The 17,983-nt window shown below is 41.9% G+C and overlaps 1 protein-coding gene across 2 annotated transcripts in view; it reads left to right on the top strand.

Annotated features, from left to right (window-relative positions):
* LOC134395134 (inter-alpha-trypsin inhibitor heavy chain H3-like) overlaps positions 1-14,981 on the top strand; it is a 32,305-nt gene extending 17,324 nt beyond the window's left edge. Inside the window, exons 11-19 of one of the 2 annotated variants that reach the window (XM_063121158.1) lie at positions 803-984; positions 2,432-2,617; positions 3,966-4,105; positions 5,814-5,995; positions 10,142-10,285; positions 10,565-10,769; positions 12,601-12,773; positions 14,233-14,344; positions 14,435-14,981. In XM_063121158.1, the coding sequence (XP_062977228.1) occupies positions 803-984; positions 2,432-2,617; positions 3,966-4,105; positions 5,814-5,995; positions 10,142-10,285; positions 10,565-10,769; positions 12,601-12,773; positions 14,233-14,344; positions 14,435-14,564 (1,454 nt within the window). In that variant the 3' untranslated portion in view covers positions 14,565-14,981. Of the gene's footprint in view, positions 1-802; positions 985-2,431; positions 2,618-3,965; positions 4,106-5,813; positions 5,996-7,324; positions 8,036-10,141; positions 10,286-10,564; positions 10,770-12,600; positions 12,774-14,232; positions 14,345-14,434 lie in introns of those variants that run through there. The other variant, XM_063121157.1, reaches the window with a different exon arrangement.
* Positions 14,982-17,983: the final 3,002 nt, after the last annotated feature.

Here is a 17,983-nt window from a genome sequence, read left to right as displayed (position 1 = left end):
TGGCAGGGATGGCCCTGCAACCACCTCCCCAGAGGGCTCAGGCTTCTGTGAGGCTAATGGCAGTCCCCAGTCTGGAGCTTTGACTTCTAGGGCATCCTGGGCTTCTGGGTCCTCTAGCTCCTCCTCTGAAGAGGACTCCTCAAGTAGGGGCATGACGCTGTGTACGGCAGCTTCTCTGGTCGCCTCCCTTCCCACCCCCTCAGGACCGCCTCCTTTTCCGTGTCTCCATGCTCAGGTTTCTGAGTGCGGTGAGGTAGGGTGACCATATGAAAAGGAGGACAGGGCTCCTGGTATTGAAAAGGCAATTTCAGCAGGTGTCATTTGTATATATGGAGAACCTGGTGAAATTTCCTCCTCCTCACAATAGTTAAAGCTGCAGGTGCCCTGCCCTCTTTTAAAACTGGTCACTCTAGTATAGCTCCTGCACTTTAACTGTTGTGATGAAGAGGGAATTTCACCAGGTTCTCCATATATACAAATGACACCTGCTGAAATTCCCTTTTCTATACAACTGTTAAAGATACAGGAGCCCTGTCCTCCTTTGCATATGGTCACCCTAGGTGAGGTAGCCAGTGTGGTTTTCTCCATGCCAGCTACAAGGGGAAGGAAGGGGGTGGGGAGCCAGTAAATAGAATAATCCTATGGTCTCCAGACACTGTATAGGGGCCGTAGGGTTGCTTCCTTAATTGCTTATTGTTTATAAAAATTACTGATTAAATCACATATTATTATTAATGATGATAATAATTTTTCAAAATTATGTAACCAAGAACAATGCTAATTATTTTATATTTTTATATAGGAGAAAGAGATACCCAAGTGATTTTAGATAATGTCAGAAATGCAATTCAAGGGAAATACCCTTTATATAACCTTGGGTTTGGCTACGACCTTGACTATGGGTCTTTAGAAAAGCTGGCAGCTGAGAACAATGGACTGGCTCGTCGCATCTATGAAGATTCTGATTCAGACCTACAGTTACAGGTTAAAGGAATAATAATGTTAACCTTTAAGTGACTGCCAACATTTCATTTATTCTAATATTTCTAATGACATTTATTTCTATTTTAAGGCTGAAAAAAATAAGGTCATATTGTTTTCTGAATAAGCACGGTGAGAGACAGCTCACAGTTGCTGAAGTTCACTGAGCCCTATAGAGAGGGGTCAAATTGTTCTGATTGTTCCTCTTGTGTCCCTGTCCTGGCAAAGCAATCTCTCCTCAACTCTTTACCTCTTTATAAGGATAGGGGCCAGAATGTGAGATAAACTGCTTTGGAATGCCATAAATATTCTACTGCATATTTCTGGTCTTCATTCATTGTGTGTGTGTGAGAGAGAGAAATTCTCTTACCTCTAATGTAGGGTGACCACATGAAAAGGAGGTCAGGGCTCTTTTATCTTTAACAGTTGTATTGAAAAAGGAATTTCAGAAGGTGTCATCTGTATATATGGAAAACCTGGTGAAATTTCCTCTTCATCACACCAGTTAAAGCTGCAGGTGCCCTGCCCTCTTTTAAATCTGGCCACTCTAGTATAGCTCCTGCAGCTTTAACTGTTGTGATGAAGAGGGAATTTCACCAGGTAAGCCTATGCGGCAGGGTCTTGCTATTTACTGTTTTACTCTGTACAGCACCATGTACATTGATGGTGCTATATAAATAATAATAATAATAATAATAATAATAATAATAATAATAATAATAATATACAAATGACACCTACTAAAATTCCCTTGTCTATACAACTGTTAAAGATACAGGAGCCCTGTCCTCCTTTTCATATGGTCACCCTATCTAATGTGCAAAGATTGATCAATAGCCTTTCTTCCAAGACACATTTTCCTCTTCTTAAAGCCTCACAGCAAAACAACCCTGTGAGGAAACTTGTCCAAGAACACCTGTTGAGCTTCTTAGCTGAGCAGAGATCTGAACATGGGTTTCTCACATCCAGTCCCAACACCCTTTCACCATACTGGATGGTGATGGTCTTGGTTTTGTACAGGTCAGATTTTAGAACATGTACAGATGATTGCTTCCTCTACTCCCTCTTGTGTCCCTGACCTGACCCATCCCACAGAAAGTCAGACATGTGAACTGCAAAGCCCCTGCTAGTGCTGCACTGAAACGTCTTAGGGAGGAGCTATATTTGGAGTTTCACAGAATAGGGGCCACTAGTGAAAAGGTGCTGTCTCTTGTACCTGCCAACCAGGCTGATCTTATTGGTAGGCTCACAAGCAGGGCCTCCACTTCTGTTCTTAAGCCATGGCCAGGTTCATATATGTTTTCAGTTTGCATATATTTATATGCATCCTTTGCTCTTTTCAAAAATATTTTTAAAACTACACTGAAGTGGTAGGGTAGGAAATTTTAAGCATATACCTTTGGTTACACAGTGCTTAAACTGTTTGTTTTTCTGATGGTTTCTTTTCTAGGGCTTCTATGATGAGGTGGCTAATCCCTTACTTACAGAAGTGGAATTGAAGTACCCTGAAAATGCCATCTCTGACTTGACCCAAAGTAGTTTCAAACACTACTATGATGGTTCTGAAATAGTTGTGGCTGGACATTTAACACTGCCTGACTTCAATGATATTTTCGTAGAGGTGACAGCTCATGGGGTAAGTAGTTAGGTCTGGCTGTTCTGCATGATACTTTATTCACTAGGGCTCTATCTATAGGTGGGGAAAGCCCCGGGGTGGCTCCGCAGTGGCGCTGTGACACTTATATGACGCAGCAGCCATTGTGGAGCCATCGCAGAGCTTTACCCCAAAGCTCCAAATTTATAAGTTGGGGACGTACCCCGACTTTTTTCTCTAGAGCAAGGTGCCGACAGTGCTTCTGCATCTGTCGCCTTGCTCCGAAGTTGCAGCGAAGGCATGGCTGGGCCGATGGCCACCCCTGATTGGTTGTCATTGGCCCGGACAGGAGGGCAGGGGCGGGCCAGCAAGCCAGATGGCCACTGGAACGTCTCCGTGCATTTCCTATGGTGGCTGGACAAACAAAAGCCTCTGCCTGGTGTCGTCGAGAGAAAGAAAGAAAGCCCCAGGTAAGGGTAAAATGGGAGATGGGGGACGTGCGGCGGTGCTCGCACCTGCAACACAGCAGAGCATGGAGCAGCAGTGCATGGGGGCGGCTCCTCGCAAACCCTGCACTTGCTCCTTGCCGTGGGAATAACCCCACAGGAGCGCAAATGCGGGGTGCAGTGCTAATGCATCATCGTATGGATACCCCCTAAGACATTTGGAAGAAAGGGCAATAAACTGACCGATAAGGGACCTTGGCATTACTGCCTCTGATTATATACGGATCAAAATTTGGTTTTGGATTCAGCAAGATAGCAAAAGCAGCTTCAGTTAGTATGCATACATGTATGTTTTCTATTTTGTCTGAAACAGGTTGTCAGCCCTTCTCTATACACACAGCCCTCAAGTGTTTTGTTGATGCTGCCGGCCTGCTTTTCTCAAATGTGCTGTTATGCTGCTTATGCCACTGGCATCCAGATATATTTTAGGTATTTTATATAAGGAATTAAAGCACACACGTATACACCCAATGCCAGAGATGCAGGAAGAAGCATATTCATTATGAGATATTATTTATTAAGAAAACGTTGGGGTGATTATGGCTGATAACGATCATTTTTGTGAAGTTTTGAATTGTTACAGCAACCAGCTCAGGGTGTGAGGTGAGGATGGTAGCAACAAAAGCCCACCACTCTTTGATCTCTGGCTATGTTAATACAATCGCAACAAACAATATTATCATGTCAAAAATCATCAGGGTACTTCCTAGAGGGCAGTTGATGGACAAAGGAAGGGAATTTACATATTATACATAGCTGAAGCTGGCTTTCCTGCCTTGCTGTTGAAACTGTAAACTGCCTTGGCTGCTTTAGCAGAAAGATAGCGTAAGGATAATGAATTAGCAAATAAATAAACAGAAAGATTTGTTAAACATTTCTAATAGGCAGAAGAGGACATGACATTCTCTGAACAAGCAGATGTTGAAGAAACAGCAAAAGCTCTTGAAGAGCAGGAGTATGTATTCGGAGATTATATTGAGAGACTCTGGGCTTATCTCACCATTCAACAGCTTCTGGAAAAACGGTATTGAAGAGTGCTTTCTGATGTCATGAATAAGCTCAAAACTGTTGGAGAAATCCAGTTTGATAAGGCTGCAATCCTATGCACACTTATCTAGAAGTAAGTCTCACTGAGTACAATGGGCTTGCACTGTAAAATATATGGGACTGCACTACAATTGTTCCATTTTTCCAGAGAGACATACTTTCTAGATTTGGCCTAAGACTGGATAAAACCACACTTGTGTTGGATAGGTCTTGTACTTTGTGAAGGCACTTCTAACTAGGGGTGTGCACGGACCCCCCACTCCGCTTCACTTTCAGATCCGCCATTTTTGGATCGGGCCGCTCCGCCCCACCCCCACTCCGCCTGTGCCCACTCCGCTCCGCTCGGAGCTCCGGATCCGGATCAGAGCTCCGTTCCCCCCCCATAGGGGGGGGGTTACCGGGCCCTGCCGCCATCGCCGCCCATGCGGCGACGGCGGCGGAGCCCGGTAAGGGACCAAGGGAGAGGGGGACCTTACCTGCCTCCGTCCGTGGTCCGTCGCCGTCTTCAATTGAGCCCGCGGTTCCACCAGGAAGTCTGGGCCGCAAGCGGCCCAGACTTCCTGCTGGAACCACGGGCTCAATTGAAGACGCTGACGGCCCGCGGACGGAGGCAGGTAAGGGAGAGGAGGGCAGGGGGGTTACCGGGCCCCGCCGCTGTCGCCACATGGGCGACAGCGACAGCGGCAGGGCCCGATAAACCCCACTTACCTTTCCGGCGGAGCTCCGGATCGAGGCGAAGGATCCGCCTTCACCTCGATCCTCTCCGCCACGCTCCGCCGGCCCCCCAATCCTCTTCGCCTCAGCCTTAAGGGCAGGCGAAGCCCCCCGCTCCACTCCTGCTTCTCCGGTCCGATTAGAAGCGGAGCACATCCCTACTTCTAACACAGGCTGTAACTAGACCAAAGGTTTATCCCAGGATTGTCCTTGGGGCAAACCTGTTCATCTAAGTGCCACACAGGGCATCCAGCTCTCAGGCAGGGACAAACCTGGGATGATCCTGGGAGAAACCTTTGGTCTAGCTACGGCCACAGTTATCATGAAATCCTAAATCTGTCAATACATGGGGAAAGCCCCGTGGTGGCTGTGGATGAATGATGTGTCAGTTAGAAGACGCAGGTGCAGCTTTGCAGCCACTGCAGGGCTTTCCTGTGAAGAGGCGGATTGAAAAAATTGGGGATTTATCCCATCTGACATCACTCTGGGGTCAATACAGGGGTGGTGCCTGGTGGAAGGCTACTGGCTGATTGGCTGTCTCCCACCAGGAAGAGGGTGGGGGAACTCTGGCACCTGGATGGCCGCCCAGAAACCCCGTACTCCCTCCTCGGCTCGGGATTACATGATGCCACCCCAGGAGAGGGAAAATGTGGGGTTTCAAAGGGAGGCGGCACCAAACTGGCACCATGAAGATGGCCCCTAGTTAGCCTCTCCAATTTACATGTGAGTAGGGCCTGGATATCATACCCAACTTGTCCTGAATCCAGTTGTGGCAGTCCCCAAAGGCCCAGAAGCAGTGGGTTTCAATCTATCTTCCTGGGGTACCTCAGCAGCTTTTTAGAAGTTTTCAGTGCCATGATTGGCGTAAACCAAGTTTCCTGAAAGTGCCCACCACTACTGACCTTGCCTTGCCTGTGTTGTACAGCTGCAGAGGAGCATTATAAATAATGTGGTGTTGTTCTTTCATCCAGCAATGCAGCAAAGGGAGAAGAAAAGGCCAATCTTACTGCTAAAGCCCTGGAAATGTCCCTGAAATATAAGTTTGTGACTCCTTTGACATCCATGGTGGTCACAAAACCAGAAGACAATGAGGATAAGGCTGCACTTGCTGACAAGCCTCTAGAAGGTACAGCTACATTATACTTTTTAAAAAGTGTCTTGCACAAGAGTAGTGACCCGACTGATTCTCCATGTAGCTGGTGAATTTTAAAATTATGTTTGAAACATACATGGCCCTGATGTGTAGATTACGTTCACTACTAACATGTCCTTTACATAAAATAGCATAATAATCTTCTCTTCCAGAAAATTATACATCCCACTGTTAAAATCTTCCCTGCCTTGCCCCCTAGGTTTCTGTCCAAATACCATGTGATGGTCATGAAACACTCATTTTCCAAAAGGCAAACAAGTGTTACTTAAAGAAAAGTAACTTGCCCAAGAACCTAAAAAACAAGACAGAAATGAGGTCTGAGCTCTAAGACACAAAACATTCTTTGGAACCCCAATAAAGATGATGCGTGGAGGGCAGCTCTTCACTTTGCAGAATGCCAGCCTCCATTGCATAATAATATATTTTTAAAAATCTTAAATAAAATAAAAAACAGGATAGGCAGGGAGTTTTGTGTGTGCCAAGAGTAGTGTCCACGAGAACCACATTAGGGATCCCAAGGTTATACATACAGGATTAAAGCCAAAGATAATCCTACTTAGAATAGACCCATTGAAATAGTTAGCTTAAATCCCGTTGATTTCAATGGGTCTACTCTAGGGAGGACTAATTTCGGATTTAAACCATTTGTATTTTATACTTATTGTTGTCCCCCGCCTCGATCAGGATGGAGAGGCGGTTAAGAATTATTGTTGTTGTTGTTGTTGTTGTTGTTGTTATTACTACAGCGTTGTGATTCAGGCAGCTTTTATAGAAGGTTTCTCTTTGTACCATACCTGAAATCAGAGAGGGAGGGTTCACAACTTGCAGCAGCTGTCTGAGATGACATTTGGTTATTGGGTTACATTATATAGCTGGTACTTGTGTGGCATGTCTCCACAAGTATATCCATCCTTGGAGAATTACTACCTGATATTAAGCCCATTCAGAAGACACCTTAAACCATGGCTTTAACCATGGTGAATAAGGCTTTTTGCTTTATTCGCCATGGTTAAAGCTGTGGTTTAAGGTGTCTTCTGAACGGGGCCATTGTGGGGTGAAGAGAGCATTATATGAGCACTAAATCTATCTCATAGTGAAAGCCATTAAAACAACAACAACAACAACAAACAACAACAACAAACAGGATCATAGATCCAGCCTGTAAAGCATTTCATAGTCCTCTCTAAAGGTTTATATCTGATCCTTTGTGCTTACCTGAACAGTATTTTGTTGAGAATGTCTAAGTACCTTACATCAGAATAGATGTTCTAAACATTGTAACTCTTTTTCCTTCTTCTTATTTATTTTCTTACTCATTGTTGGAAACAGCTGAGGGTAAGTTTGATTTAATTAGCATTTTATCTTTAAGCATCATTTTTAATTATTGGTCTAGCGCAGGTAGCTCACGGAAAGGGACCACTGCGACCAGTGGTGACAGCCTCCACACAACAAGTCATTTGTACGCGGGAGCTAATCCCATGGATTGAACAAGCCTTTATTTCAGACGCTGTGGGCGGGGGGGGGGGGGGGGCACTGAGAAGAAAATCATAACATTTGCTTAGAAAACCTCTTCATGGAAAAAGCTTGCTGTGGGGAATTTGCTCCAGTGAGGAGACATTTGAAAGCATCTTCCTAGTGGTGGTTATTTTCCATGCATAGCCCCTTAATTTGCTTAAGGCAGCCTTCCCCAGCTTGATGCCCTTTAGATATGCTGGACCTAGGGATGGGGGAGCAATTTGTTCAGTTTGCATTGTGAACTTACCTAATTTCGCACTTTTGAACCCCTAGGCGAACCACAGTTCAGTTATCCTTCAAAATGTGCACTTCTCTGAATTTTGCAGTGTTCTCCAATCAAAAATGCATACAAAATGGATTCTAGTAGGAAAACAGTTTGCAAAAAAACGAAAACAAAGGTGTATATTAGGCAAAAACACAGTTAAAATGCATGTATTAGGAGAAAATATTTATTAAGAGAGAACATACGTATTTAAATATTTATTCACACTGAATGACTTCTCTGTATTCTTTAATTTACAGCTACTCGGCAATGTAAGTTGAAACCATATTTCACTTAAACGAATCAGAACATACGTATTTAAATATTTATTCACACTGAATGACTTCTCTGTATTCTTTCATTTACAGCTACTCAGCAATGTAAGTTGAAACCATATTTCACTTAAACGAATCAGAAATGCTTACTTATACTAGAATCAAAGACATAACAGGCCTGTATTTAAAGCCGAATCCTGATTTTCAGTTCATGTGAAGTGCTGTGAATCTTTGCTCCTGGTTTTTGAATGGAAATGTGAGCAGGATGTTGATATAATCAGCTAGAAATTCATATGTGAGTCAGCTATGAAAGCATTACAGACAATGCAATCTATGCCTACAGTTTTGGACCATGCATATTAGGAGCTGTCCTATTCTGAATCAGACCAATAAACCCAATGCTGTCTACAGTGACAGCCAGAAGGTCTCCAATTCCAATTCCATGTCTGCATCTAAAAAAACACTGAACGAATGGTATATCAGTAATCTGTCTAGTTAGACTGGAGACTGCAAAGTATGTGTCATTGAGGAGATCATTCCCATAAATGAAAAGGTCTAAAAGCAATAGCCCTCACCACCGCCTACCCAAGAACTGGTGTTTAGTGGTATAATACCTCTGAATCTGAAGGTTGCATTTAACTATGGCTTATAGACCCTAAGAGATCCAACTTTGCCCATTGAAACCAAATACCCTTTAAAAACAATTTATGGTATTGGCCTTCTGAGAAGTGCACCATGTTTTCTAAGGTAAGGCATTTTGGTTTGGTGATAGGTAAGGGAATATGATAACATGGAGGAAAATTCTGCAGCCAAGGCAACAGATCTTCCCAGTTTCCATCTGTAAAGATTTAGTGGCCGAAGTAAATCAAGACCTCTGCAATATCAATAGCATTTGCTAGCGTAACAGGTTTCCTGGGAAACCTCTCATGCTGGCAAGTGGGAAATCCATTGCCCTAGCAAGCTCTAGTGATGTTGCACTAGCCTTGGTTAATGCTAGCACAATGTCAATAGCGCTAGCATATGGGCACCATTGGATCCTTCCCAATGTATCCAATAATACTTGCAGCATAATCCATAGCTACTCTCTTGCATGTATCTTGGGGCAAGGGAAGCCCTGGGGGGGGGTGCAGCAGCCACAGCACACCCACCCCGGGGCTTTCCCGTGAAGGTTCAAAGAAAAAAAGTGAGGGACTTAACCCCATTTTTTTCTCCAGAGCAAGGCTGATTGTTTGCTGTTTGCCCAGGCCGAGGGCAGGCCCAGCCACCGTAAACCCCATGCTTTTGCTGCAGTGTCCGGATTAGCCGCTGCTACCCCGAAGCAGCAAAAGCATGGATTTTGCTTATCATGGCAGCAACCCGCTGCTGTATAGGTAGCCCCCCAGTTATTTCTTCCCTTTCTTTTATTCAGTAATAGCAAAATCTTTAAAATAACTGTGAAATAACTTGAGGTTCACTGAAATCTTGTTCATGTATGTTTGGAACATTTCACTATTAAGTTATATTCATTAAAATTAGGATGAAAATTCAGCCCTTGGAGAATTTATAAAATATATAGGCATTCTATTTTAACTCCTGTTTAACCTTTCTTTCTTTCTTTCTTTCTTTCTTTCTTTCTTTCTACATAGCATCAGCACTTGTTGTTCCATCATATAGCAGACCAACAACAACTCACAGGTATACTAGTGGTGAGTTTTGTTTTGATTTGTTTACAGATAATTGGGGTGGGGTGGGGTCTCTGAGCTCCAAAAAATTAAGACCTAAAGTCTAGTAGTACACATTCAATATTGCAACCACGTTCCATCATATGATAGAGATACAGATCATAAATCACAGTTTGGAGGCTCAGGAACATGCTGGGAGGCTCATGTGTTACCACTTCCCTGGTCACAGGCAAGTTCACTCCTCCACTTCCTGGTTTTTTCTAACCGTGGTTTGCCATAACATCTGAATTGGCAAACGATTATCAGCACTGCCTCCAAGCTATGGTTTGCAAATTCAGTTATAAACATAGTTTCATATCATAATTGTATGATATGAAGGGCGGGGGTACATTATCATCTCTAATATAGGCAGAGAGCTTTGAACAAGGGGCAGGATTATCTAAATGGACATTTCTATTTGCAGTTGATGGAGATCCACACTTTATTATCGATGTTCCCCAAAAAGAAGATGCACTTTGCTTTAACATTAATGAAGACCCCGGCGTAGTCTTAAACCTAATTAGAGACCCAATTACAGGTAAGTTAAAGTGATACTTTCCAGACAAAGATCTCCCAACTTTCATCTGCTGCTTTAGAATAAAGAGTGATTCTTTCTTAACTGAGAGGGCCAAAATTACAATTCTAGTAATTATTTTTTATATATCTATATAAAATATCCTATATCATTTTTATACTACATTTTTCTTGCCCATAGAAAACTACTCCTTTAACTACTAAGGTTTATTTTCCTCAGAACTTTTCCTTAATTATACTCTTTTTCTCTTCATCATCATCATGTTTCCCCCCCTTTTTTTAGGTATTACGGTCAATGGGCAGCTTATTGGAGATACAATGAGCAATAATGATGCGGGACCACACAATACCTATATTGGAAGACTTGGGATTGTAAATACACCATTGAATTTAAAACTGGAAGTAACTCCTGAGAAAATCATTCTCCACAATGGCACAAAGCAGATGACATTTACATGGCTTGATGAAATCACCTTACTAAACCCAAGGTAACATTCATAGCTAACACACCAACTAAGATTTGAAAATAATTTCTCTTGGGAAATGAAATTCAAATAAGGAAACTGTGAGCCATTCAACATTTTATTACTTATTGCTTTTATTTTTATTCTACCCTTGCATCTATAAGCTTAGGGCAGATCATAGCCTCGTCCCCCATTTTGTTCTCATAAACAATCCTGTGAGGTAGGTTAAACTGACAGATGGTAGTTGGCCTGAATTTCCTAGTGGAGTAGAGATTTGAACCTTGGTCTCTGGATGATAAAACATACATCACAAAAAGTTCTGCTTCGAATGTTGAAATATCTTCTATAACTTGAAGGTAAGAGGCAGAAATTGGCAATTAAGCTGAGACCAGATACATTTTGTCTCTCTCACTTTATAGAATTACCATTACTCTTGAGTGAAGCCTTTTGCTTATCTGATGTGATATGGGGGCTGACTCTGACAAGATTGCACATAAGAGATTTAAATTTATTTATTTATTTTATTACACTTGCATACCACCCAATAGCCAAAACTCTCTGCAAGTACGGAGGAGCATTCTTGGAGAGCAATGCCATCTGTGTCTCCCTGGAAGTAAGCACTATTGAGTTCAATGGAACTTATTTCCAGGTAAGTGTGTGTAGGATTGTAGCTCCAAAAGAGCTTCCCCAAATAGTTTTTCATTGAAGTTTATCAGTTGTAGCTTTTGTGATGTTGTTCCCACAGAGCCGACCCTACTATGAGGTCTGCTGAGCCTTTTGTCTCAGGCAACAGACTAGGATATGCATGGTGACACCCTGCCACCACCTGTCTGAGCCTCTGACATGGTGTGACTGCCATGCTGGAACAGGCATGTCCTTCCCCACAGCTGCTGCCCCACAGCATCTGACTGGGCAGGGCCAGGCAGGTACCCTGTTGAGTCTCTGGAAATCTGCCACTGGTTGGGCACTCCCCAGACAGGCTGGCTCCCTACAAAAGCACTGGAGTATCTGGCTGGGCATCCACAGTGAAGCTGGCTCCTTGCTAAGTGAGGGGAAACCATTGCTGGTCACTTTCACTTTGGTTTGAAATGAAACAGAGGATTCATTTCAACACGCTAACCCAAGAGAGGATTCACACAACATCTAACCCACATTCAGTGGATGAGTGTGGTTTGTTTGTTGAACCCTGGGACAGCTTGTTAACCATGCAGTACGGCTTGTTAACTGCCATGAACAACCCAACAACAAACCATGGGTTCTCAAGGTGACTTGAGAAAAATAAGCCTCACAACATGGTTAATAATCCACCCTGGGGGAAATGTCCTGGGTTTGGATGACACACTAACCCACAGTTCAACAAACAACCCCACCATTCAACAACAACCAACATTCAACCACTGAACGTGGTTTAGCATGTTGTGTGAACGCAGCCATAGCCTGGCAATAGCTGCTGGGCCATACCCTCTATGCCCACTGTCATCTGGCTAGGCTGGCCATGAGTTGGAGGACTGGACTGGGCAGTGGCTGCCTACAGACTGAGGCCATGTGATATGGGGAGAAACCTTATATATTCTCAACCAGCCATCGGTTGTAAGGTGTCTCATAAGTCTCACAGGACTTCACCAAAGTCTCACAAGAGTTTGCCACAAGGTTGGTGAAGTCTAATGAAGCTTTGGTAAAGCCTCACAAGACAATTAGTGGCTCTTCTATAACAGCATGATGGCGGGGGCAGCGGAGTCATGACTGCAACACTGGCACTGCTCTGTCTCAGGCAGTGAAATGGCTTGGGATGGCCCTATCCAAATGAGAACCCTTGCATTCATCTGTTCATGCTCTATTTTCTGATGCAAACTAGGTTGACTTTGAGAATCATCCGGAAAAAGAGTTTGGAAGTCTCAATGGGAGAGGGAGCAACTTTTGAAGTGGTTTTGCACCAGGTCTGGAGGAAGCACCCAAAACACAGAGAATTTCTTGGATTCTACATCATGGACAGTCACAGGTTGTCTGAGCAAACACATGGTTTATTAGGTATGATTTCATGAAAGAATATTGATATGTGAAGTGAGAGAATAGGAATATTCATTCCTGAGATCTGAAAGTCTTTTAATTTAGAAAGCCTTTTTTGGTAAAACATTAAGGGTTTGCAAATCTTCCAGAAAAGATGAGAAGTAGCAAGTATGAATGCCAGGCCCTGCCTTCATGGTGCCCATATAGTCATCACTTTGCCTTTAATCCCTGCGGTTCCCTGCTGCAGAGTGGTGGTGGCCAGTGGGTAATCCTGATTGCAGAGGTAGTGCAGGCTTTCTGGTGGCCATTTGGTGTGTCAGGCCCTTCTCCACACATGTTGATTCTATACAGATTAAAAATGCCTGAAGAGGGCAGTTATCATTCTATTTGTCTATGTCTGTAGATATAACAGCCCTCGGCAAAGAAAACTATTATATCAAGTAGAAGGATAGGCTAGAACTTTACATCCTGACACTGAGTTTTCTATGTGAAGGGATTTTTTGTGTATGTGGCAAACCAGTCACTTCAGCCAAGGAATAGGAGTCTGAAATGCCCTGGCACAGTTTACCACCATAGAGAGATCACGTTTGCGTCCACGTCAGTTATTTTTTCCAGTATGGAAAAATGCATTTACTCAGCTTTTATGGAGAATCCAGGCAATGTTACTACCAAATCATTGTAATCCATCATTTTCAATGTTGTCCTCCTGTCTTCTTTTCAGAACTGACCCTGCTTATGATTTTTTTAAAAACTTAAATGCAATTGCAGCATTCACCCATAGTATACAGCATGAATATGCAAAGTGCTAGTGAGGTTTCTTCTAGCTACTGGTTTCTTCTTATTTGGTTTATGTAGTGTTTTGCTTCATATTTGTTTTTGTTTTTTAAAGTGGCTTCTGCTGCCTGACTATTTAGTGTCTTCCTGTTCAGTCCCGGAATTCCTGAAATAGTCCTTTAGTTAGCTCCTATTCCTTGGCCTGGGGGAAGATTAATTACTGCTTTCCTCTTTTCATCCTCAGCAATTGCTCATTTTTAATAATTATTGCAGTATTACAATGAAGAGGAAGCAACCAAGTGAAGGGCCAGTAGTCAAGAAGCAGATTGTAAAAGAAAGAGGCAAAAGGGAAACCACTAATTAAAGGGGCAGGGAGAAGTGAGACATTTGGTGAATGGGACTTCTGAGTAAACATATTGTTTTATTTTTATAAGTTGCTTTAAATATTTTATTAACTTTTTTTATATAGAAAAGTCATCTAGATTTCCCCCCAATAAATTATTTAATGTATTAGGATCTTGCCTATAGCGACAGGCTTTGTGGGATTGGACTGGGAAATTGAGCCTTATATCCCATATGGAACCACCATTTTAATTTCAGTTCCAGCTTATTGTTGAAGAGCAATGCCGCAACAACACTAAATATTCTTTTTGTACAAGCAATTTAAGACAACAGTGGTAACTGCTGTTGCTATTTTTACCTTTAGGGCAATTCTTTCAACCAATTGACTTTAACATACTTGAAGTCCATCCTGGGTCTGATCCTGAGAAACCAGATGCTACCATGATTGTGAAAAATAACCAGCTGACAGTAACCAGGTAAACAGTAATTCAAATATTTAGGAGATAATATTTTGCCTGCATGGGGTTTGAACTTTGAATTTCACCACTGTGTGTTTTCCCTTTTAGGGGATGGCAAAAAGATTACACAGAAGATACAAAGCACGGCACAAATGTCCCTTGTTGGTTTATTCACAGCAATGGAGAAGGTCTAATTGATGGCACCTATACTGACTATGTAGTTTCTAGCCTCTTTTAGCACAAGATATATTAGTCTTTGGCTATGATCCTTTGAAGTAACAGAATATATAAGTATTCCATAGCACTGATGTTCGCTAATTGACTATAAATGTATTCATAGATCACTTTTTTATGGTTCCTGTTTTAGTACAACAATGCTATCCTAGATGCCTACTTAGTCACAAGTCAATAGAACTTGTACTCTACAAAACCAGGGGTTATTATTTCCTCATGTTTCTCACATTAATTGCAGGACAATTATCCTTTTTAAGAACATTAACTCTGATAACATTTCTAATCTGGAGATTAAACTAAACCATAATTTGTATAATTTAACTATAGTGTTGGTAGAAAGAGGTTCAAAATAAAGTAAAAGTGTCAAAGCAGTCCATCTTATGTAAGAATGAATGCTGCGATTAAATCTTCAGTTTCAATATCTTTGTGTGTGTGAGTAGTATGTTCTGCAGGATTAAGCAATCTAACAGCATGAATGCAATCCTCTCCTCTTATCCAGCAAACACACATTGGCATTTACAAGTGACAGTCAAGTCTTGGGTGTGTAGTAATGCAGCTTTTAGTACCTATGCAACAACATGTTTGGACAAGGCGTGGCATGTTTCCTGGTCAGAGATATTGAAGAGGGGATGAAGAAAGATTGCTTTCTCACAGTACCAAATTACTGGAGCAGTTTCAACATTTATTCCTTTCAGCAGGTGTGTTCCAGGTCATCAGTGTTCACACTGAGCCAGTTCTCATGTTATGGTGGCAAATTAAGGGTTAATTAACCTACGATTTGCCAGTTTGCATGCCGTGCACGAGCCACTTCCCATTAGTATGAACAACCTCGATCAGTTTGATCGGAGATACTTGCATGACGTGCAAATCCAGACATGGTGGGTTGTTTATGGGTTAAACAACCCAAAGTTAACTTACAATTTGTTTTTAGGTTAAAGTTAATTGACCCACAATTTGCCACTGTGACCTGTGAACTGGGTCATTTAATATAACTGGAAAAGAGTGAATATGTTTCTGGAGCACTGATTAGTACCATTCTTGAAATTCCCTTCAATAGATTTGAAAATTACAATTCGAATCTTCACATCAAATGTCATTTAACAATATCTGAATGCTTTTTTTGGTATGCCAAATAGTGCCTTTGGATCATATTACTCCTATACTGCATAGTTTACATTGGCTCCCTGTTAAGTTTCAATGTGCTGGCTATGGCCTTTAAAGCCCTAAATGGTTTAGGACGATGTTATCTGAAGTACTGCCTACACCTGTATGAGCCTGCTCAAGCATTAAGAACAGAGTCAAAGGCCCAGCTCTCTAATCACCAGCAAGAGTTATTAGGGTGCTGGGTCTGGGGATAGGCTTTTCTAGTGGTGGCCCCGTACCTTTGGCACTCCCTCACCATGGAGATATGCACAGCTTCGTGACTTCTGGGGTTTAAAAGCAAAATCCTGAAGACTCATCTATTCCAATCAGCAATTTGGTGCTTCAAAACCATTAGCTGTTGCTCCTGCTCTCTCTCGCTTTCTCTCTCCATATGTTTAACTGTAATTGATGTTTTTGTAAACCCCCTTGTGAGTGTAGTGCTCCCTTAAAATGCACATTAAAAATCTCATAAATAAATGAAATGTCAATTTCAAGCCCATATGTAATATCCATATCAGTATTCGACATTGTAAAGTTATAAAAATACTTTTAAAAAACTTAAAACGCATTTCCATTTTGTTTAAGCAACGTGAGTGGTACACATTTTTGTATGATCTATCATATTTGGATATGGGAAACTGTCTAAGGCATAAATGGGCAAAGCAAATTCCTGCCAATACAGGAATTCAGAGAAGATGTGGTTATTGCAATGAAGGTCAGGCTTTTATTTGTTTGGAGCTTCAATATCTACCCTTGAATAAGAATTACACTTCCTGTTTCAAAGTGTTCACAAACCTCAAGATTATGCTTAGATAACTTGGCTCTCCCAAAGAATTCAGGGGATCTTATTTGTCTGCCAAGCTCCTAGATGCTTTCATTTAAAAAAAAATGAGTGAAATATGTCATTATGTGTTCTCACCATATTGAAACAGATCGATTGTGAAAATGTGCACTTCAAATTTCCACTGTTGTGCAAGTCACACTAATTTAAAGAAACACTGAATGACCAGCAGTAGGAGTGCTCATGCTTTTGTTGTTGGCCATTTTTCTATTCCAAATCATTGGGTCATCATTGCTCTTGCCCTATGTAACTGCTTTAATTTGAAAGTCCATCTTGCTTTGGCGCCATTAAAACGTGGCTTTTTATCAAAGTCTTTGAGGGCTAAATTCACCAAGCTAAATTGTTGTAATTGGTTTTATTTTAAATGTTATACTGGTTTTAAATCGATTAATGGTTTAATATGTTTTTTAGCTATGTATATTATTTATTGAGGTCTTAATGATATAGGGCAGGATACAAATATTTAAATCAATAAATAAAATGTGTGAGGTAAAAACTGGCATGCTAATTTTGAAGGAAGCACTCCTTATTGCCCTCTCTCAAAGTTGTTTTTGGTTCTTTAAAAAAACAATCAGGGGAATGTTACACACATAGTCCCTGTCCCACAAAAGTAGGGCTCACAAACAAGCAGGGCCGGCCTACTATTAGACAGAGCGAGGTGATTGCCTCAGGCAGCAGATTCGGGATGTCATGAAAGGGCAATAGATTGCTAGTTATTTCATTTGTTAGTCTTATATTTATTTATTTTTACTGCCAGGGATGTAGGGAGAGGGTTTGTTGTGGGATATTTTTGCCTATGTGCCAAAATAACTTGACTGGCTTTGGGCACTCTGCTTCATGACTTGCGAGGTGAGGGGGAGCACTTGCTGTTTTGTCTCAGGCAGCAATGTCTTGGGCCAGTGCAAACTGAAACATCTCCCCTACTAGGGACGATTACAATGTTAAGGGCTTTTTAGTTTAGCAAGAAAGGTAAGAGTGAATATGATAAAGGCTTATAAAATTCTACACAGTGTAGAGAAATTGAACAACAGTTTCCCTCCCTCACTCATAATACCCAAACCCAGGATCTTCTAATTAAGGTGAATAGTGGAGATTTGGGACAAATAAAAGGAAGTACATTTTCACACATCACATAGTTCAACTATGGAATTCTTTGGCCATAATCTGTAATTGGTTGCTTAATTTAGAAACTCTGGAATTTGCTACCACAGGATGGCCACCAATTTGAACGGCTTTAAAAATAAATTAATGGAGGGGAAGGCTGTCAATGGCTACTAAGTCATGATGGCTATATATTATTTCCAGTATCAGAGGGAATATGTCTCTGTATACCAGCTGCTGGGGGAAGACAAGCAGGAGGATGCTGTTGCATTCATGTCCTGCATATTCCCACTGAGGCATCTGGTTGGCCAGTGTAGGGAATGGGATATGGGACTAGA

The sequence above is a fragment of the Elgaria multicarinata genome, chromosome 3 (genome assembly GCF_023053635.1).
Source record: "Elgaria multicarinata webbii isolate HBS135686 ecotype San Diego chromosome 3, rElgMul1.1.pri, whole genome shotgun sequence".
Taxonomy (NCBI): domain Eukaryota; kingdom Metazoa; phylum Chordata; class Lepidosauria; order Squamata; family Anguidae; genus Elgaria; species Elgaria multicarinata.
This window is presented reverse-complemented; position numbering and strand designations above follow the sequence as displayed.